Source organism: Canis aureus, chromosome 19, assembly GCF_053574225.1.
Source record: "Canis aureus isolate CA01 chromosome 19, VMU_Caureus_v.1.0, whole genome shotgun sequence".
In the NCBI taxonomy this organism is placed as follows: Eukaryota; Metazoa; Chordata; class Mammalia; order Carnivora; family Canidae; genus Canis; species Canis aureus.
The window spans coordinates 47,557,765-47,576,306 of NC_135629.1; the positions used below are offsets into that span (position 1 = coordinate 47,557,765).

The following is an 18,542-nucleotide window of genomic DNA, read 5'->3' on the forward strand; positions in this document are numbered from 1 at the left end:
ATGAATATCTGGTAATACCATCACTGGTGATAACTTGGGAAGTAGATCCTATATGTTCACTGAGCCCATGTTTCTAGACTGATTGGAAAAAGCTAGAATATCAGTGTGAGTTGCCTGCTTCTTGCTGCTTGAAGGAAGGAATAACAAGAAAGAGATGATCATAGACAAGAACTGGCCACATTTCAAAGTCAGAAACAACACGGGTTGTCTAACAACAAGATTAGAAGAGCCAACAGCTTCCTTTCTTTCAAAACAGTATAAATAAGGATCTTACCTCCTGCCCAAAGCTATTGTTTCAGACGACCATCAACTGAGTGACAAAAAAAAAGGTAATTCAAGGAAGCAGATATTGCAAAATCAATAAACACAAGAACTCTGGCTAGGAAACCCCATCGGATAGGTTGCCTAGCAATGAACTAAGTAGAGACAAGTAGACCAGATGTCTACTCTAAGTTTTTTGAAGGAACTATGTCGTTGAAACAAATGAGTTCAGTTTGCAAAATCATATGACTTTTTGAGCCTCTGCATTTGCATCTTTTTATAATAGCAGATTAGCCTGAATCTTAACCAAAGTGGGGCTTGTATCCTGGTCTCTCTAGTTTGCTGAGCACTTCCTTTTAATTGTGATGTGTTCTTCAGGTTGCAGTGTGAGTGCTACAGGGGTCAGCGATTTTGTTTGTTCCCTGCTGGACCCTCAGCCCTTAGAGAGTGTCTACACTGTAGTAGATGTTCAAGGAATAATTGTTGGAAGAATGAGGCAATAAACAGGAGTGAATAAGAAGGAAACATCTAAGATTGGGACTGTGGAGGGAAATTTCATACAGACGGGCCCTGGATTAGGGCACTCAAACATCCCAGTGCTGTGGTCACTGACTAAAAACTGGGTTCCTATTGATGAGGGCCCCCAAAGCCCCCTTCATGTCACTGTTGCGTAGGCTGTAGATGAAGGGGTTCAGCATGGGAGTGACCACGGTGTACATCACCGCAGCGGCTGTGTCCTTCTGGGCCGTGTGGGAGGACATTGGGCTGAAATAAACCCCAATGAGTGTCCCGTAGAATAGGGACACCACAGACAGATGAGAGCCACAGGTGGAGAAAGCTTTCTGCTTGCCTCTGGTGGAAGGGATCCTTAGCACCGTGGCAAAGATGCGTATGTAGGAGACCAAGATGCCCACAAAGGGTGTGATGATGGGTAGGGCGCCCACAGTGTACACCATTATATTATTGAGAAAGATGTCAGAGCAGGCCAACTTCAGCAGAGGGCTGAGGTCACAAAAGAAATGGGGAACCTGGTTGTGGGTGCAGAATGAGAGGCGAGTCAGTAATACAGTGTGGGTTAGGGCATTCCCGAAGGCTGCAGTCCAGGATGCAGCCACCAGGAATCCACAGAGCTGTGGCGTTACAGATGTGGTGTAGTGCAGAGGGTGACAGATGGCCACATAGCGGTCATAGGCCATGGCAGCCAGCAGGAAGCTATCGATGCCAGCAAACCAGATGAAGAAGAACATCTGGGTCAGGCAGCCCGCATAAGGGATCCCTTTGTGTCCTGATATGTGGTTGGCTAGCATCTTGGGAATGGTGGTGGAGGTGAAGCAAATGTCCACAAAGGCCAAGTTAGCCAGGAAGAAGTACATGGGCGTGTGGAGTCGGGGGTCAGTGGCGATAGCCAGGATGATGAGCAGGTTTCCCAGCCCCGTGACCAGGTACATAGTCAGGAAGATTATGAACAGCAGCTGCTGTTGCTTGGGGTTCTCTGAAAGGCCCAGGAGCAGGAACTCAGTGACTGACGTGAGATTTGCGCCTTCCATGGCCATCCTGGATCAATCAGAAAGGAAACCCAAGGGTTTCCTTGGAAACCTTGCACTGCACCCGAATTTCATCCTCTCTTGTTAGTTCAGACATTCATCAATTCATCCCACTCTTTCCTGCAACGGGACCCCACCCACTCACCCTCCTACCTGTTTGCTGCGATATTTCCGTCAGTGAACACAGCATTCACTCTCCACAACCCACCTGCAGGCTGGGTGGACAGCTGCCACACACTCAGACCATTTCTCACCCTCAATCCCTACACCTCTATGCCGCAGGGTGTCATCTGGGTACAGTAGCGAGCGCAGCCTGTACTCGGGGTAGTGTGGAAATGTGGGCATTAACATCCCCAGGAGTGACTTATATCTGGCAGAGGACCTGTTCTTGTTAGGTGGCTCCCCTGGCTTCATCACTCCCCAGTAAGGCCGTTCTGAAGTGTGTTCTCTTGGGGATCCATAGAGATTCATCCCTTAGCTGCCCCACATGGGAATCTGCCCATCTGTCTCTCTTTCCCAAAGCTCATTGGATCTCCTGGGATCACCTCCTAAACATACTATCTGTACTCAAGTCCTTAACTCAGAGAGGACCTGCTTTGGGGAGGATCCAAGGTAAGACTCAAGGATTCCAGAATTTCTTCCGTCCTTGAGAATGGAAGAATGCCATCCTTCCATTCTTTATTCCTAATAGCCCTCCAGCTTCTGCCCCCTTTCTCTGCTTCCCTGAACCTCAATATCGCTCAAAAATATTGCCTGTCCTTGCATGTCAAGAGCAACCATGACCTGCTATCACCACTCCATGGCTAGTATGCAGCCAGTATGTGCCAGTATAGTTGTCCATTTGCAAAATATAGAAGTATTGGGCACAGGCTAGAACTCTTATAGTACTTCCAAAGAATAGTAAAATTGACAACACTAATTATAAAATAAACTCAGTATTTCAAGCTCATTGTTGTCAAAATTTGGAATGAACTTTGATACACCAGCAACATCTGAAGTTTTTGCAAAACTTTTGCCAGTTTGGCCACCATCACTGTGAGCAGCTTGGTCTTGTGCTTACAAAATACTCTGCCCTATAGGAGAGGGACCAGTTTGTCAGTATTCTCAAAGCTGAGGTTGGCTCTGGTTTTAGATAGTTAAGGTTTTCTTCAGTGTTTACATTTGTGCATTATAATTTTTGCATAAGTGTGCAATGTTTGGATAATGATCAAATCAAGTTTACAATAAAACATTAAAGGAAAGGATCCAGAATGAAAAGGCACAGAGCTTGGATTTTTTAGTGTTCCTATTAAATATTATGAGCAGGGGGCCCTGGGTGGCTCAGTTGGTTAAGTGTCTGCCTTAGGCTCAGATCGTTTTCCCGGGTCCTGAAATTGAGCCCTCTTTTGGGCTTCCTGCCAAAGGGGAGTTTGCTTCTCTCTACCACTCTCTCTCTCCCTCTCTTTCTCCCTTTCTCTCTCTCTCCCAAATAAATAATTTTAAAGATCATTTAAAAAATATATATCGTGAACAGTACTCTGCTGAATTTGTGGGAGAACAGAGGAGGAATGTTAGTCACAGTGAATTGTAGCCTTGCAACATCTGATGCTAGAAGAAGTCCAAACAACCTGAAACAGTTTTGCTTCTGCGTAAGGCTCACTGTAAAATATGACAACTCATTTATATTTTTTGCAAACAATTATTTAACGACAAAAATATGTGTAGTTTATAGTAACAGGTGAAAGAAATAACTGTTTCCAAGTACTGCTCACAAGCTATTCACTGAGGTTGGAAATGCTGATACCTAATGATTTCATCTGAATGGCACTCGTGTTTAGTTCATTTGGGGTTCAAATAAAGAAAATTTGTTATAGTCAATCATGAAAGATGTAAAGAATGTCGTTATTAAGTGTCACACTAAAAAACACTGGAATAATAAAAAGCTACTAGAAAAAACTTTTATGTCAAAGTATGTTGGTAAAGCAGACATAAAGCATTTAGAAAGCAATATGCCTTTTAACATACTCTGATGTATGGTTGAATGTAACTGAGACTTTCCAGATATGAAATAATTGGTAAAACATCAAAAATCATACTGTCAAAATGGGCACAACACCACCATTCAGACTCGTGGATTTGCTTGTGGAAAAACCCATTTCCTGAAAAGAGAACAATTTTGGTAAACAATTACTCAACTAGGAAAAACCTCAACCATGATCAATTTCACTACAGGAGTTTTTCATAATTTACTTTAAAAAGTGAAATTATATATATATAATAATGATATAATGTAAGTCCAGAGTTTCAGGCAAAATATGCAGAACTTTCTGAATGTTTTAATTTGGTATCATTCAAATCTCTTTGTTCAGCTTTTTCTGGATGATACAGAGAAGATACAACTAAAACGGAGCACTTTAAATATGCCTCTTAAAACTTTACATATGGCACCATGCGTCCAATAAACACACAGAGAATAAAGCAATGTACCTGAAGAGCTGGGGATTGAAATAGCCAAAATTGGAATTGTATATGGACACAAATGACAACCTGAGGACCTCAGTCTGCAAGGAATAGCCTGGCAATTGTATCGGGTCTTGTAAATTCTTCTCAGTAATAATTGTGGGAAAGGAGCCAGCACTTAGTAAATAAAGGTGTATTTTTTGGTTTGCTTTTAGTTTTCAAGAGTTGCCTTTAATAGGAGTCTCTCTCTCTTTTTTTTTTAAAGATTTATTTATTTATTCTTTCAGAGAGAGCGAAGAGAGAGGCAGAGACAGGCAGAGGGAGAAGCAGGCTCCATGCAGGAAGCCTGATGTGGGACTTGATCCTGGGTCTCCAGGATCACACCCCAGGCTGCAGGCAGCGCTAAACCGCTGCGCCACCAGGGCTGCCCTAATAGGAGTCTCTCTTAACTCTGGGAAACGAGCTAGGGGTGGTGGAAGGGGAGGTGGCAGGGGTGGGGGTGACTGGGTGACGGGCACTGAGGGAGGCACTTGATGGGATGAGCACTGGGTGTTATTCTATATGTTGGCAAATTGAACACCAATAAAAATAAGTTTATAAAATAAAATAAAATATTTCAAGAAAAAAAAAGAGTTGCCTTTAATAAATGCAATTCTAGGGGCACCTGAGTGGCTCAGCTGATTGTATCTGACTTCGGTTCGGGTCAGGATCTTAGGGTCTGGGGTTGAGCCTTGCCTGGGGCCCTGCTCAGCAGGGGATCTGCTTGTCCCTCTGCCCCCCCAACTCATGCTCTTGCTCTCTCTCTCAAATAAATTAATTACTTAAATTAAATAAATGCAATTCTAACAGTGTCATCAACATTTATCTGGTTTTATAAGAAAGGAACGATTGGGTTATTAAAGCTGATGATAATTTGATATGTAAAAAGGACTGAACACCTGAAAATAACTGAAAAAAAACCCCTCTGAGACAGAAGTGTGAAATATTACAGGAATGAAGATACGTAGGACACTCTCTGAAATTCAACAAAATAAGTATCGATCCCCAGGTGTGGGGGTTGGGAGACTATACGGGGTTCACAACTAAATTTTATTAAATTGAATTTGTTGTTTGATGACAAGAGTAAAAATAAATCCATTTATTGACTCCAAAGTGTGGACCAAAGTATACTTGTGAAGATCTGCGGGACAAATATTAATAAAATCAAGCTTTTCAAATAAATAAGACAATTAAACATTGCTAAAGCTTTATCACATGGAGAGGTATTGAATATATAAAAATCTCAGACGGGGTTATGAGAGATAGGACTCTGCTTTCTTAAATAGTTTGTTCAGGAGAAGGTGAGAGAGGACTTTTAGCACCTTGAACAACAGTATTGAGGTTAAGAGAAAATCTCAGTGTTGGAAACTGCAAGTGACCTAACGGCCATCACCTTGAACTGTCCCTCCCTCCATCTTTCTGTCCTCATCTCTGATTTCACCTCCTACTCTACATTGCACTCATTCTGGTGTCATGATGGTTCTTGAACAAGCCAGGCAGGCTCCTGCCTCAGGACTTTTGCACTGTCTGTTCCCTCTGCTTAGAACATTCTTTTCCCCAGATATCCACATGGCTCTACTTTCCACTTCGGGCCCCTAAAATAACATCTTCATTGAGCTGGCAGGAGCAGCTCCTACAGAGGTAAACTAGATCTTGTCCTTCACATAGCACCCTCCTCTCCATAATATGTAAAGTACAATTCCAACTGCTGGTGCAGCTGCTATGGAAGTCAATGTGGAGATTTCTTGAAAACCAAACAGGAAATGAAAACAATATCTGGGAGCTATCTGCAATCCCACGTTCATCGCTGCATTATTCACAGTACATGAGTTATACAAACACCCCAAGTGTCTGTAGGTGGATGAAGGGTCAAGAAAATATAGCATATACACGACTGGATTATTGTTCAGCCACAGGAAAGAAGGAAATCCTGCCATTTGTGGCAACAAGGATGGACCAAGAGGACTTTGTGCTAAGTGAGATGAGCCAGGCAGAAAAAGACAAATACTGCATGGTATCTCTTATGTGCAGAATCTAAACCAAAATAATGGAACAAGACAACTCTTACAAGGTAATCCCCTGCGGACCTCCCCAATTTCTACTTATGGCACTGTCCTCCAGCCACACAGATGTGTCCAGATTTGGCCCTTCCTCTAAACCCATGCATTTGTTGTTTCCTCTGCTTTGAGCACTCTGCCTTTAAAAAGCCATTCTAGATGTCGGGACCCACCTCAAATCCTTCCATCTCTGAAGCTCAACACACCGTGGCTGCTGCAATCCGTCCTCCTGGAACTGTGTTCTCTGGACCTGAAGCAGAGCCTCTTCCCTGGGTCCCTCTGCCTGCTGCACTGTCTCTCTCCTCCCCTGACCTGGAAGTAAATGTGCCACGTTTTACTGCTTGTTGATTTGTTGACCATCTATGGGGCATCTTCAATATGGCATTCCCCAAGACATGGATGGGAATTCTGAGATGACAGCAAACACAACCCCCTCCTGACCCTGCACATCCACCACAGAAGAGTTCTCTAGAAGGTATGTGGTGAGATAAGTTCAAGGACGTTTGGAACGATTAGTGCTCATCCACACAATAGGGGTGCATACATCCAACGGCACACTCTTACTCAGTGAACATTTTTATAGTCACAGAAATGGAAGACATGTGGAAAGGCTCTCACCAACCTGGATGAATTTCAAAAGCACGAACAGAAGAACCAAACATAGAAGGGTGTGCATCGAATCATGTTGCTCAGGTAAAGTCTAGAGGCATGCACACAATTCTATGGATCCTTCGTGGATATGTCCCATGTAGTGAAGGTGCAAAAATGTGTATGGGAGTGAACACTAGTGATAGGATGTTTGTTCTCTCAGAGTTAGAGGAAGGAGGGAGACGGAGGAAGGGGTGTGACACAGGCAGTATGGGAGCATGGGAACAGAGGGGGGATGTAAACAGACATTTTACTTCTTAATCTGGATGATGAATATAAACCAGACTCTAGCTTGAAGTATGATCTATGTCTTTTGAGTGCCTGCAATAACACACACACACACACACACACGCACACACACACACACGTCCCCACCACCCTCAGGAACTCATAGGAGAGAGAGTCCAGATGGGTGGATAAGTAAATGATGGATTCTACCTCATTCCCTGGCCAAAGTCACTGTGTCCCTTGAGGTCCCATCCCAAGTTTGCACACACACCTCTTGGTGCTCCTGCTTTGCTGAACTTACCCTGGCTCCCAGAGACCCTGTGTCAAGCCCCGCCCAGCATCTACCCCCAAATCTTTCTGCCTTCTGTGCCCAAGCTGAGCACTGGCCCTGGTGACCCCCAGGCACCTGGGCCAGAGATGTGGTCGGCGGCCTCCTCTGCTTCCTCCTACGCCCTGCATCCCTATGGTTTTACCTGAACTTCCTCTTCTTTGTCTCCTCCCAGTATCCTACCCCACCCCCAGCTTCTCATCTCACCCTCTTCACTTCATCCCTGCCCCTCCTCTGGGTGCTTTGAGGCCAGGCCTCTTCTTCTGGTTGAGCCTCCATAATGGCCACCACCACTGTGAAATGACCTGCCTCTCCCTTGCTGAGAAGCCTGCACTGGCTCCCCATCACCTGCTGGTAATAGTTAACATTTCTTACACACCTCCTGCACACTACACACCATGGTAAAGAGTTTGATGTATTTGTCTTACTTAATCCTCCAGAGAGGCCCTTTTACCTCCACTTCTAGGATGAGGAAGCCTTGGGAAGAACACCAACTACACACCTTGCAGTCTTTCTTGTTCCAAAGCTCTTCAAGCTCTGTTGTGAGGACCCAGAAGCTGGAACCTTTGAGCAGGGCTTACAGTCCCAGGACGCTTCCTGTTTTGGTTTGTTTTCATTAGACAGACAGATGAACCGAGCCCAGAGAGGCAACATCACTTCCCTGAGGTCACAGAGCAGACCTGGCTGGAGACTCCAGGGCCCCCTGCTTGCTATTTACTTACCTTGTCTATCTCCCTATCTTCCAACTCATCTATGAAAACCACCCACCATGGAGATATGTGGCCAAAGGTGAGCCAGCTTTGGCTGAGAGAGTGCTGTGGGCCACATGTGATGTAGAGGCAAGTCTTTGGGCTCGAAGGAAGAAGCTCGAGAACCTGACAGAGCCAGATTTACCCCTCTATCCCACTCCTTGGACCTAGTCCCTTGTGCCTTGTTAAGGCACCTGCTAATTGTCTGCCCCACACTCTGTCCCTGTTGGCCTACCTCTTTGGGGAGGAGGGCGACCTCAGCTAGCCCTGGGCTTTTCCCTCTATCCCTGGGCTGGGGGTGTCAGGAGCTCTGGGCTGCATTGAGGTGACCTTCGCTGTAGGGCCCGTGCACAGTTGATTCCCTGAGCTCTGCTGGAGCTGCCTCACCATGGGCTCCAATGGTGCCCATGTCCATGGCCTCCCATTGTGGGCTCAATAGCCTACTGATGATTATTTCTTAATTAACGTGATATTTATATGACACAAGATTAACCATTTAAAGGCAAGCATGTCAATGGCATGCAGCTTATTCATATTTTAGTGCAGCCACCAGCTCTCTCTAGTTCCAGAACTTTTTTACCACCACAGAAGGAAGCCCTGTTCTTGTCAGCAGGCATTTCCCTCACCTCTCCCCAGTTTTAGGCCACCCCCAGTCTGTTTTCTGCCTATGGATTTATTCATCTGGCATTTCATAGACATGGAATCATACAGTGTGTGGTCTTTTGTGGTCTTTTGTGTCTGGCTTCTTCCACTTAGCATGATATTTTCAAGGTCCATCCATGGTGTAGTATATGTCAGAACTCTGTTCCTTTTTATGGCTTAGTAGTATTCCCTTGTACAAAAGAACCACGTTTTGTTTGTCCACTCACCATGGACTTTTGGGCTGTTGCCACATTTTGGCTGTGGTAAATCAGGCTGCTAGGAACATCTGTGTACTGATATCTCTTCGGGAGCCTGTTTAAAGTCTTTTCAGAACATCCTTATGTGCAGAGTGGCTGAGTCATGCAGCAAATCTATGTTTAAACTTTTGAGGAACTGCCGATGTATTTTCCACCACGGCTCCAACATTTTAGCTTGCACATCTACTGGTAAAATAGATTCAGGCACATACTCCTGCTATCTGAATATTTGTTTAAAAGTATTTAAAAGTATTGCACCACTATTTAGTGTTATGTTTATAGTTTAGAGTATTCTAAAACACTCCCCCCAGATGGAACTTAAAAAGAGAAGCTCTTAGGATGAAATTGGCTCTTGGTTACTTCAAATCACACTTCCCTTTACTTTTGTTTTTTAAATATTTTATTTATTTATTACTGAGAGACACATAGCGAGAGGCAGAGACATAGGCAGAGGGAGAAGTAGGCTTCCCGCAGGGAGCCTGATGGGGACTTGATCCCAGGACTCCAGAATTAAGACTAGATCCAAAGGCAGACGCTCCACCACTGAGCCACCCAGGTGTCCCTCTTCCCTTTTTTTTCTTAAATGTTCTTTATTTTGAACTCATTTCAGACACATAAAAATCACAAACATAAGTGAAATGATCCTTCACTTCAGCCTTTAGTCAGATGCTCCCAATAAAAGCATTTTATAATTATATATAAAACATATTAAAATTATAATTATATATTACATTAGATATATAATTATAGATTTATATGTATTAAAAGTACATAATCATGGTACATTTATAAAAATGAGGACATTGAAGTAGCACGATACTGTTAGCCACATATCTTTATTTGGGTGGGGGGAATTCACCACTGTTTATATGCACTCAATTTTTGAAATGCTTTATGAAATTTTGTCAATTGTATGGATTCATGTAATTATCACCATAGTCAGGACACTTAAACATTCCACCATCTCAAAGAAACTCCCCGTGCCTCCCTTTGTAGTCAACACTCCCCTCCCTAACCTTTGGCAACTATAATCTGGTCAGTAAAGTAATTCTGATGTTTCAAGAAAGTCATGTGTATACAGTATGTGGCCATTTAGATTGGCTTCTTTTACTCAGCATATACCCTTGAGAACCACCCATGTTGTCACTTGTATAAATAATCCATTCCTGGGATGCCTGGATGGCTCTGTTGGTTAATGTCTGTCTTCTGCTCAGGTCGTGATCCTAGGGTCCTGGAATCAAGCCCAGGTACAGGTCCTCACTCAGCTGGGAGCCTGCTCCTCCCTCTCCTTCTGACCATCCACCAATCTGCTCTTACTCAGCCTCTGAAATGAACAGTGGAGAAATCTTTTTTAAAAATCAGCCCACTCCTTTTCATTGCTGAGTAGTGTTCCATCCTATGGCTGGACCACTGTTTGGTTACACATTCACCAGTAGAAGAACGTTTAGGACTTTCAGCTTCTGGTTAGAGCAAGTAAAATTGATATGGATATTCATGTACATAAGTCTTTGTTTCTCGAGGGTAAAACTCAGGAGTGAGACTGCTGGGTTATATGATAAGTGTAAGTTTAACTTGATAAGACACTGTCAAACTATTTTTGAGAGTGGCCGCACCGTTTTGCATCCCCACCAGTAATGTATGTAAGTCCCGGTTCGCAGCACTTGGTATTGTGGCTACTTTTTTTAAAAAATAAATTTATTTTTTCATTGGTGTTCAATTTGCCAACATATAGAACGACACCCAGTCAACATATAGATACTTTTTATTTTTAAAGATTTTATTTCACATATTCATGAGAGACACAGAGAGAGAGAGAGGCAGAGACATAGGCAGAGGGAGAAGCAGGCTCCCTGCAGGAGCCGGATGTGGGACTTGATCCCGTAGCCCTGGGATCATGACCTGAGTCTCCCAGGTGGCCCAGTATTGTCGGTATTTTTATTTTAGCCATTCTGATAAGTGTGTCATGGTATCTCCTTCATAGCTTTAATTTGCATTTCCCTAACGGCTAACGATGTTGAACATCTGTTCACCTGCGTCTTTATCATCTGTATATCCACTTTGGTGAAGTGTTCATGTATGCGAGTCTTCTGTCCATTCTCTAATTACTGTTACCTTAAAAGTATTTGGAAGGTAAAAATTAATCTACATAAAGTCCTGAGATCTCCCTACATGCAGGGCCACTACAGAGATAACTCCCCAGGGTGGAGCATGTGGTGGAGCACCATTGTCACTGCTGCCTGTGTGAATGGCGCCCCCTGAGGCTGGTGTGGTGTGCACCACCTGCTCCACTGTTCCTAGTAGCCTGATTCTCACTGGAGCCACTTGCCTGCCCCACACTGACAATAGCTGATGCTCATCTATTGTTTTGGGGTGGGATATAGTCCCTCACTTCCCTCATTTCCTTGGTAACAGCATCCCTTACAACCTTACTCCAGTGGACCTTGCCAGTCTCCTCTATAGCCAGTTCTTATCTCTAATCTATCCTAAAATCATGCTTTCTCAAGCCTTAGGGCCATTGCATACGTGGTCTCTCAGCTGGAAAGCCACCATGGACTAACGAATCTTTATACTCTGCTCTCCATGCCATGTTCAAGCCTCTTTTCTAGGATATTTTCCTTTTGCTGCTCATCAGCCCCCAAAACCCTCTCTTTGACCCATCTCTAAACACTCAGGCTGGAAGGTGTCTGTGTCCAGCTATGTGTTCCCAACCCAGACCTGAACTTCTCAAGAGCAGAGTCTGGGACTGAGCATTCTCTGCTACCTCAACACTATTCAGCCTAAGACTGGAGAGAGCCAGCAGGGAAAGAGGGGATTCTTGTGGAAATAATAAGCATGCATTTAAAGAGAATTTTGACAGCTAATATTCAGAGTTTTGCAATGGAATAATAGGAATTATGATTTGGATTAGAGGACCAGACAATAACGGGTTTATCATTGTCATGTACCTGTTTGGTCATTTTCTTTCTTTCTTTCTTTCTTTCTTTCTTTCTTTCTTTCTTTCTTTCTTTCTTTCTTTCTTCTTCTTCTTCTTCTTCTTCTTCTTCTTCTTCTTCTTCTTCTTTCTTTCTTTTCTTTCTTTCTTTCTTTTTCTTCTTTCCTTCCTTCCTTCCTTCCTTCCTTCCTTCCTTCCTTCCTTCCTTCCTTCTTCCTTCCTTCCTTCCTTCCTTCCTTCCTTCCTTCCTTCCTTCCTTCCTCCCTTCCTTCCTTCCTTCCATTAATACTGAGCACCTACTATGCGTCAAAGCCCTGGACCAGAGGAGGAAAGACAGCATCTTTGCTCCTCATCAGTTCACCCTTGAATGGAGAAGACAGACAGAAATCCAATAGTTGCACAAATGATAAGTTTATGGTTATGATACGACATGGTCTACAAAGCATGTGATGCTAGTGTGAGGGCAATAGGAGCCTGAGTTGGGGTTAAAGAAAGCTTCCCTGAGGACGTGGCCTCAGCTGAGATAGGAAGGAAGAAAGGGAGTGGAGTTGGCCAATGTAGGGAGGGAAAAGTGACTGAGTCCACAGGAACAGCTGGTGTGAAGGCAGGAGGCTGGACAGGACTTGCCTGGGCACCTGCACTCTCAGAGGTCCTATCCTGCCTCATAGCAAACATTGTAACAAGCCACTCACAGTTAAGTGTATTTCTTCCTAAGTTTAAAAAAAGAAAGTATAGAAAATCACTCTGCTTTTGAAATTATTTAGGTGTCTTGAAAATTATTGCACGTTTTGCGGATTTGGGGGTCTATGGGGATTCTTGCAAATGGAGAACAACTAACCCAGAGATAACTTCTAAATATAATGACATTTGGGGGGGGGATACTAAGGTTAACAATGAATGAGAAGACATTTCCTCTGTTTATTGATTTTGATTTTTGCAGCCTTGCATTTACGTTTTCAAACATCTGAGTGTGTGAGTTTTAACATTTTCTTTCAGGTCTTGAACATTTTCAGACTTATAGATAACCTGGCACATCGACGAACTGGTGCCCCTGAGCGTCCATACTTGGAAATGCACCTGCGAGGATGCAGGGTTAGGCCCATCTTGGGGCTGCAGAAAAGTCAACCCTCAAGCCACTGATGGCCTCACAGCTCAGCAAACCCCTCTGTCATTGTTCTTGCTTCGTGAAATCCAAACTCCAGCAAGAAGGAAGTGTGTTTCTCCCCTACGCAAGATTCTTGTCATACCTCTCTGCCTTTGCAAATGAAGTTCGCTCTCCATTCTTTTACTTATTTATTTTATTTCTAAACTAGTTTGATTGAGGGATCATTGCTCTAGACAAGTGGCACATATTTAGAGTGCACGATTTGATAAGTTCTGATGTACATGTATGTGTATACTTTAAAAATAATAATTTATAAGAATTTTAAATATATAAAATACAAATAATATAAAATTAAAATAATAATTTCAAACTCACAGAAGAGTTGCAAGAATATTACAAAGAATTCTTTCATGTCCTCCTCCTACTTTGATTGTTCACCTTTTTTTCTTACATATGTTTTATAGCTCCATCTCTGTCTATAAACATACTTTTTTTCCTGAACCACTTGAGGGTAACTTGCAGATATCATGTCCTTCTACCCCTAAATACTTTATGTGCATTTCCTAAGAACAAGGGCATTCTTTTATGTAACCACAGCAAATTTATGCAATTCAAGAAATTCATCACTGACACTTTTTATTATCTAATAGCTAGTCCGGATTCTGATGTCTCCAATTGTCCCTGCATAACTATGATTTATAGTAGTTTTCTCCTCTGAACCAGCCTCCAGAAGGTAGAAATGGGATCAGATGCATCTATTACTAGTCCAGGATCTAGCATCCATGTCTAGTTATCATGTTTCCTTTGTCTCCTTTCATAAAGGCTACCCTCTCAGCTTTTCTTGCTCTTTCATGACATTTAAACACATATTTAATTTTTTACTATAACATTTCCTAATGGATATAAACATTGAGAAAGCTTTATGACAAACTCTGATATGCCAGTCACCTAGGTTCTATGGTTCCCAAAGTTGCAACATCGGCATGTTTGAAGAATCCAGGTGGATTTTTATGTAGATGCTCTCTCCATGTGGGTTATCAGATGTTTCCTCATGATTAGACTCAAGTTATATGGTTTGGCAGGAAAGAGTCCCCTTAGCGCATCATTTTAGGAAGTGCACGATGCTGTTTCTTTCTCCCTCTCTAGGGACCCAGAAGTCTCATGTTCGAATGTTTCTGGGGAGGCTAAGGGATGAGGTGTCCTGAGGAAGAGGTAGCAAAGGCTGCTTGGGCAGGTGGTTTTGTGGGCAGAGGGTGTATGGGCTGCAACGTGCCGGGGCCAGAGAGGGTGTGGTGCTTCCCAGGGCGTGAGGAGGGACGTAGTCCCGTTCTCTTCTCACATTCCCCTGTTTCTCTGGGTTGCTGCCTCCTCACTTTCTAGCTGGCTTCCAATGAGTTTCTTCTACCCTGAGTGCCTCAGAAGGCTCAGAAGGTTAGAAGGAGGTAGATTCAGAGACAAGTGGCTGTCATAATGCTGGCAGTTCTCTTGGTTGCATCAGCAGGCCTCCTTTGGTTGGTATTTTCCAGACTTGGATGAAACCCTCTTGGCCTCATGGGCTCCTCTGCCTGCCACTTGACTCTCTTCCTTTCCCAGTGAGTCTGCATGCACAGCCTCCACTTTCTCATTCAATCATCAAACACTTATTGAGCATCTCATCTTGGGGGTACTCCTAAACTGTGACCAGACGCTCTGATGATCAGCGTAAGCCCCCCTCCTCTGCCCTACCTGCAGCAGAGATGTGAGGAAACAATATGGTAGATAGGGGAACCCAGATGGCACATGAGAAAATACAAGGATCCTCAGTCTACCAATAATGTGGAGCTAGAAGCCATTACGACATCCCCTCTCACCCTCATCACCCCAGGCGAACGTAAATCTAGCAACAAAAAGACTTTTTCAGGATGTAAAATAAAGAAACCCTTATGCACAGCTGGCAGAGAGGGAATTGGCAAGATCACTTAGGAGAATAAGTTGATGATGTCTGGAAAGGTTGGTAAAACACATGTTCTAAAATTTAGTAATTCTTAGCTTTATAGCTACGGAGATATAGGGTATATAGATGAGCCCTATGGGGAGTGTAGGGTATATGCTTCTGTGTGAGCACATGAGAAAGTGTGATCAGGAATGTATGTGGTGGGTAAGCAAAATATGGTGCATCCATATAGTGGAATATTACACGGCCCTACAAAGGAAGGGCATTCTGACCCAGGCCACAACATGAATGAAACTTGAGGATGTTATGCTAAACGCAGTAATCCAGGCACAAAAGGACAGATACTGTATTGTTTGACTTGTGTGAGGTCCCTAGAGTTGTTAGATTCATAGAGATAGAAAGCAGATAGAGCGAGGGGATGAGTCAGTGTTTCATGGGGGCAGCGTTTCACTTTTATAAGATGAAGAGAGTTCTGGATATGGACAGTGGTGAAGGTCATACAATAGTGTAAATGTACTTAATGCCACTTAACAGGACACTTAAAAATGGTTAAGATGGTAAATTTTATGTCATGTTATTTTACCACAATACGAAATTTGGAAAACAAATTAAGAACAACACTTCTCATAGTAATGGAAAATTGGAAATTGCTTAGATGTCCATCACCAGCAACATGGGCAAAGCAGGAGGACATATTTCCACCATAAAATATTGTATCTCTCTGAAAGTAAATAAACTAGATTCACGTGTATTGACTGATATGAATATTTTTCCTAAAGATTTTATTTATTTATTTGAGAGAGAAAGAGAAAGAGAGAGAGAGAAGAGAGAGAAACAGAGAAAGGACAGAGGGAGAAGCAGACTCCTCATGGGCAGGGAGCTGGATGCAGGACTAGATCCCAGAATGCTAGGATGATGACCTGAGCCTAGGCAGACACTTGACTGAGTGAGCCACTCAGGTGCCCCAACAGATATGCATCTTAAAATTGTGATTCTAAGAAACTCACAGAAGAAGTGATCCACAGTGTGTGAGGCACAGTAGGGGAAGTGCAGGGTGATGGAGGTCTGGGTGGAGGCCACAAGCACACCTGACAACCAGGAGGTGCCCACCATGAGCAGACAGACTTGACACCTCATGAGCACAGGATAATGCAGGGGGTGACACACAGCAACATAGCAGTCATAGGACATGAGGGATAGTAGGACACCCTCAGAGACACCCAGTAGCATCAGGAAGAACATCTGAGCTGCACAACCTTCAAAGGAGATGGAGCCCTCTCCCTGCAGGAAGTCAGCTGCCATCTTGGAGTTGACCATCTTTCTTGTGCCATCACAAGAATGAGATGATCCTAGACAAGAACTGGTCACTTTTCAAAGTCAGAAACAACACAAGTTGGAAGAGCCAACAGCTTCCTGTCCTTCAAAACAGTATAAATAAGGATCTTACCTCCTGCCCAAAGCTATTGTTTCAGATGACCATCAACTGAGTAACAAGAAAGTAGGTAGTTCAAGGAAGCAAACATTGCAAAATCAATAAACACAAGAACTCTGGCTAGGAAACCCCATCAGATAGGTTGCCTAGCAATGAACTAAGTAGAGATAAGTAGACCAGATGTCTACTCTAAGTTTTTTGAAGGAACTATGCTGTTACAGAAACAAAAGAGTTCGGTTTGCAAAATCACATGACTTTTTGAGCCTCTGCATTTGCATCTTTTTATAATAGCAGATTAGCCTGAACCTTAATCAAAGTGGGGCTTGTATCTGGTCTCTTTAGTTCCCTGATTACTTCCTTTTAATTGTGATATGTTCTTCAGGTTGCATTGTGAGTACTACAAGGTCAGGGATTTTGTTTGTTCCCTGCTGGACCCTCAGCCCTTAGAGAGTGTCTACACCGTAGTAGATGTTCAAGGAATAATTGTTGGAAGAATTAGGCAATAAACAGGAGTGAATAAGAAGGAAACATCTAAGATTGGGACTGTGGAGGGAAATTTCATACAGACGGGCCCTGGATTAGGGCACTCAAACTGTGGTCACTGACTAAAAACTGGCTTCCTATTGATGAGGGCCCCCAAAGCCCCCTTCATGTCACTGTTGCGTAGGCTGTAGATGAAGGGGTTCAGCATGGGAGTGACCACGGTGTACATCACCGCAGCGGCTGTGTCCTTCTGGGCCGTGTGGGAGGACATTGGGCTGAAATAAACCCCAATGAGTGTCCCGTAGAATAGGGACACCACAGACAGATGAGAGCCACAGGTGGAGAAAGCTTTCTGCTTGCCTCTGGTGGAAGGGATCCTCAGCACCGTAGCAAAGATGCATGTGTAAGAGACCAAGATGCCCACAAAGGGTATGATGGTCGGTAGGGCGCCCAAGGTATATACCATTGCATTATTGAGAAAGATGTCAGAGCAGGCCAACTTCAGCAGAGGGCTGAGGTCACAAAAGAAATGGGGAACCCGGTTGTGGGTGCAGAATGAGAGGCGAGTCAGTAATACAGTGTGGGTTAGGGCATTCCCGAAGGCTGCAGTCCAGGATGCAGCCACCAGGAATCCACAGAGCTGTGGCGTTACAGATGTGGTGTAGTGCAGAGGGTGACAGATGGCCACATAGCGGTCATAGGCCATGGCAGCCAGCAGGAAGCTATCGATGCCAGCAAACCAGATGAAGAAGAACATCTGGGTCAGGCAGCCCGCATAAGGGATCCCTTTGTGTCCTGATACGTGGTTGGCTAGCATCTTGGGAATGGTGGTGGAGGTGAAGCAAATGTCCACAAAGGCCAAGTTAGCCAGGAAGAAGTACATGGGCGTGTGGAGTCGGGGGTCAGTGGCAATAGCCAGGATGATGAGCAGGTTTCCCAGCCCCGTGACCAGGTACATAGTCAGGAAGATTATGAACAGCAGCTGCTGTTGCTTGGGGTTCTCTGAAAGGCCCAGGAGCAGGAACTCAGTGACTGACGTGAGATTTGCGTCTTCCATGGCCATCCTGGATCAATCAGAAAGGAAACCCAAGGGTTGTCCAGGGTCCTGATATGGACAGCCCTTGCACTGCACCCAAATTTCATCCTCTCTTGTTAGTTCAGACATTCATTAATTCTTACCACTCTTTCCTGCAACAGGACCCCACCCACCCACCCTCCCACCTGTTTGCTGCAACATTTCCATCAGTGAACACAGCATTCATTCTCCACAACCCACCTGCAGGCTGGGTGGACAGCTGCCACACACTCAGACCATTTCTCACCTTCAATCCCTACACCTCTATGCCGCAGGGTGTCATCTGGGTACAGTAGCAAGCTCCTCCTGTACATGGGGTAATATGAAATGTGGGCATTAACACCCCCCAGGAGTGACTTACAGTCAGCAAACAACATGTCCTTGTTGGGT

At 44.1% G+C, this 18,542-nt stretch overlaps 2 protein-coding genes across 2 annotated transcripts; both read right to left on the bottom strand.

Annotated features, from left to right (window-relative positions):
- Positions 1-866: 866 nt before the first annotated feature.
- On the bottom strand, positions 867-1,814 carry LOC144289301 (olfactory receptor 1f45-like). Its single transcript, XM_077857463.1, has one exon. It carries the CDS (start codon positions 1,812-1,814, stop codon positions 867-869), a length of 948 nt encoding a protein of 315 aa, XP_077713589.1.
- A 15,378-nt stretch (positions 1,815-17,192) lies between these two features.
- On the bottom strand, positions 17,193-18,140 carry LOC144289302 (olfactory receptor 1f45-like). The gene has a single exon (XM_077857464.1). The coding sequence runs from the start codon at positions 18,138-18,140 to the stop codon at positions 17,193-17,195; it is 948 nt and encodes a 315-aa protein (XP_077713590.1).
- Between the last annotated feature and the right edge of the window lie 402 nt (positions 18,141-18,542).

What these genes read in the sequence shown, in the direction of transcription:
- LOC144289302 (XM_077857464.1), bottom strand. Translation starts at nt 18,140, where the DNA reads ATGGCCATGGAAGACGCAAATCTCACGTCAGTCACTGAGTTCCTGCTC.
- LOC144289301 (XM_077857463.1), bottom strand. Translation starts at nt 1,814, where the DNA reads ATGGCCATGGAAGGCGCAAATCTCACGTCAGTCACTGAGTTCCTGCTC.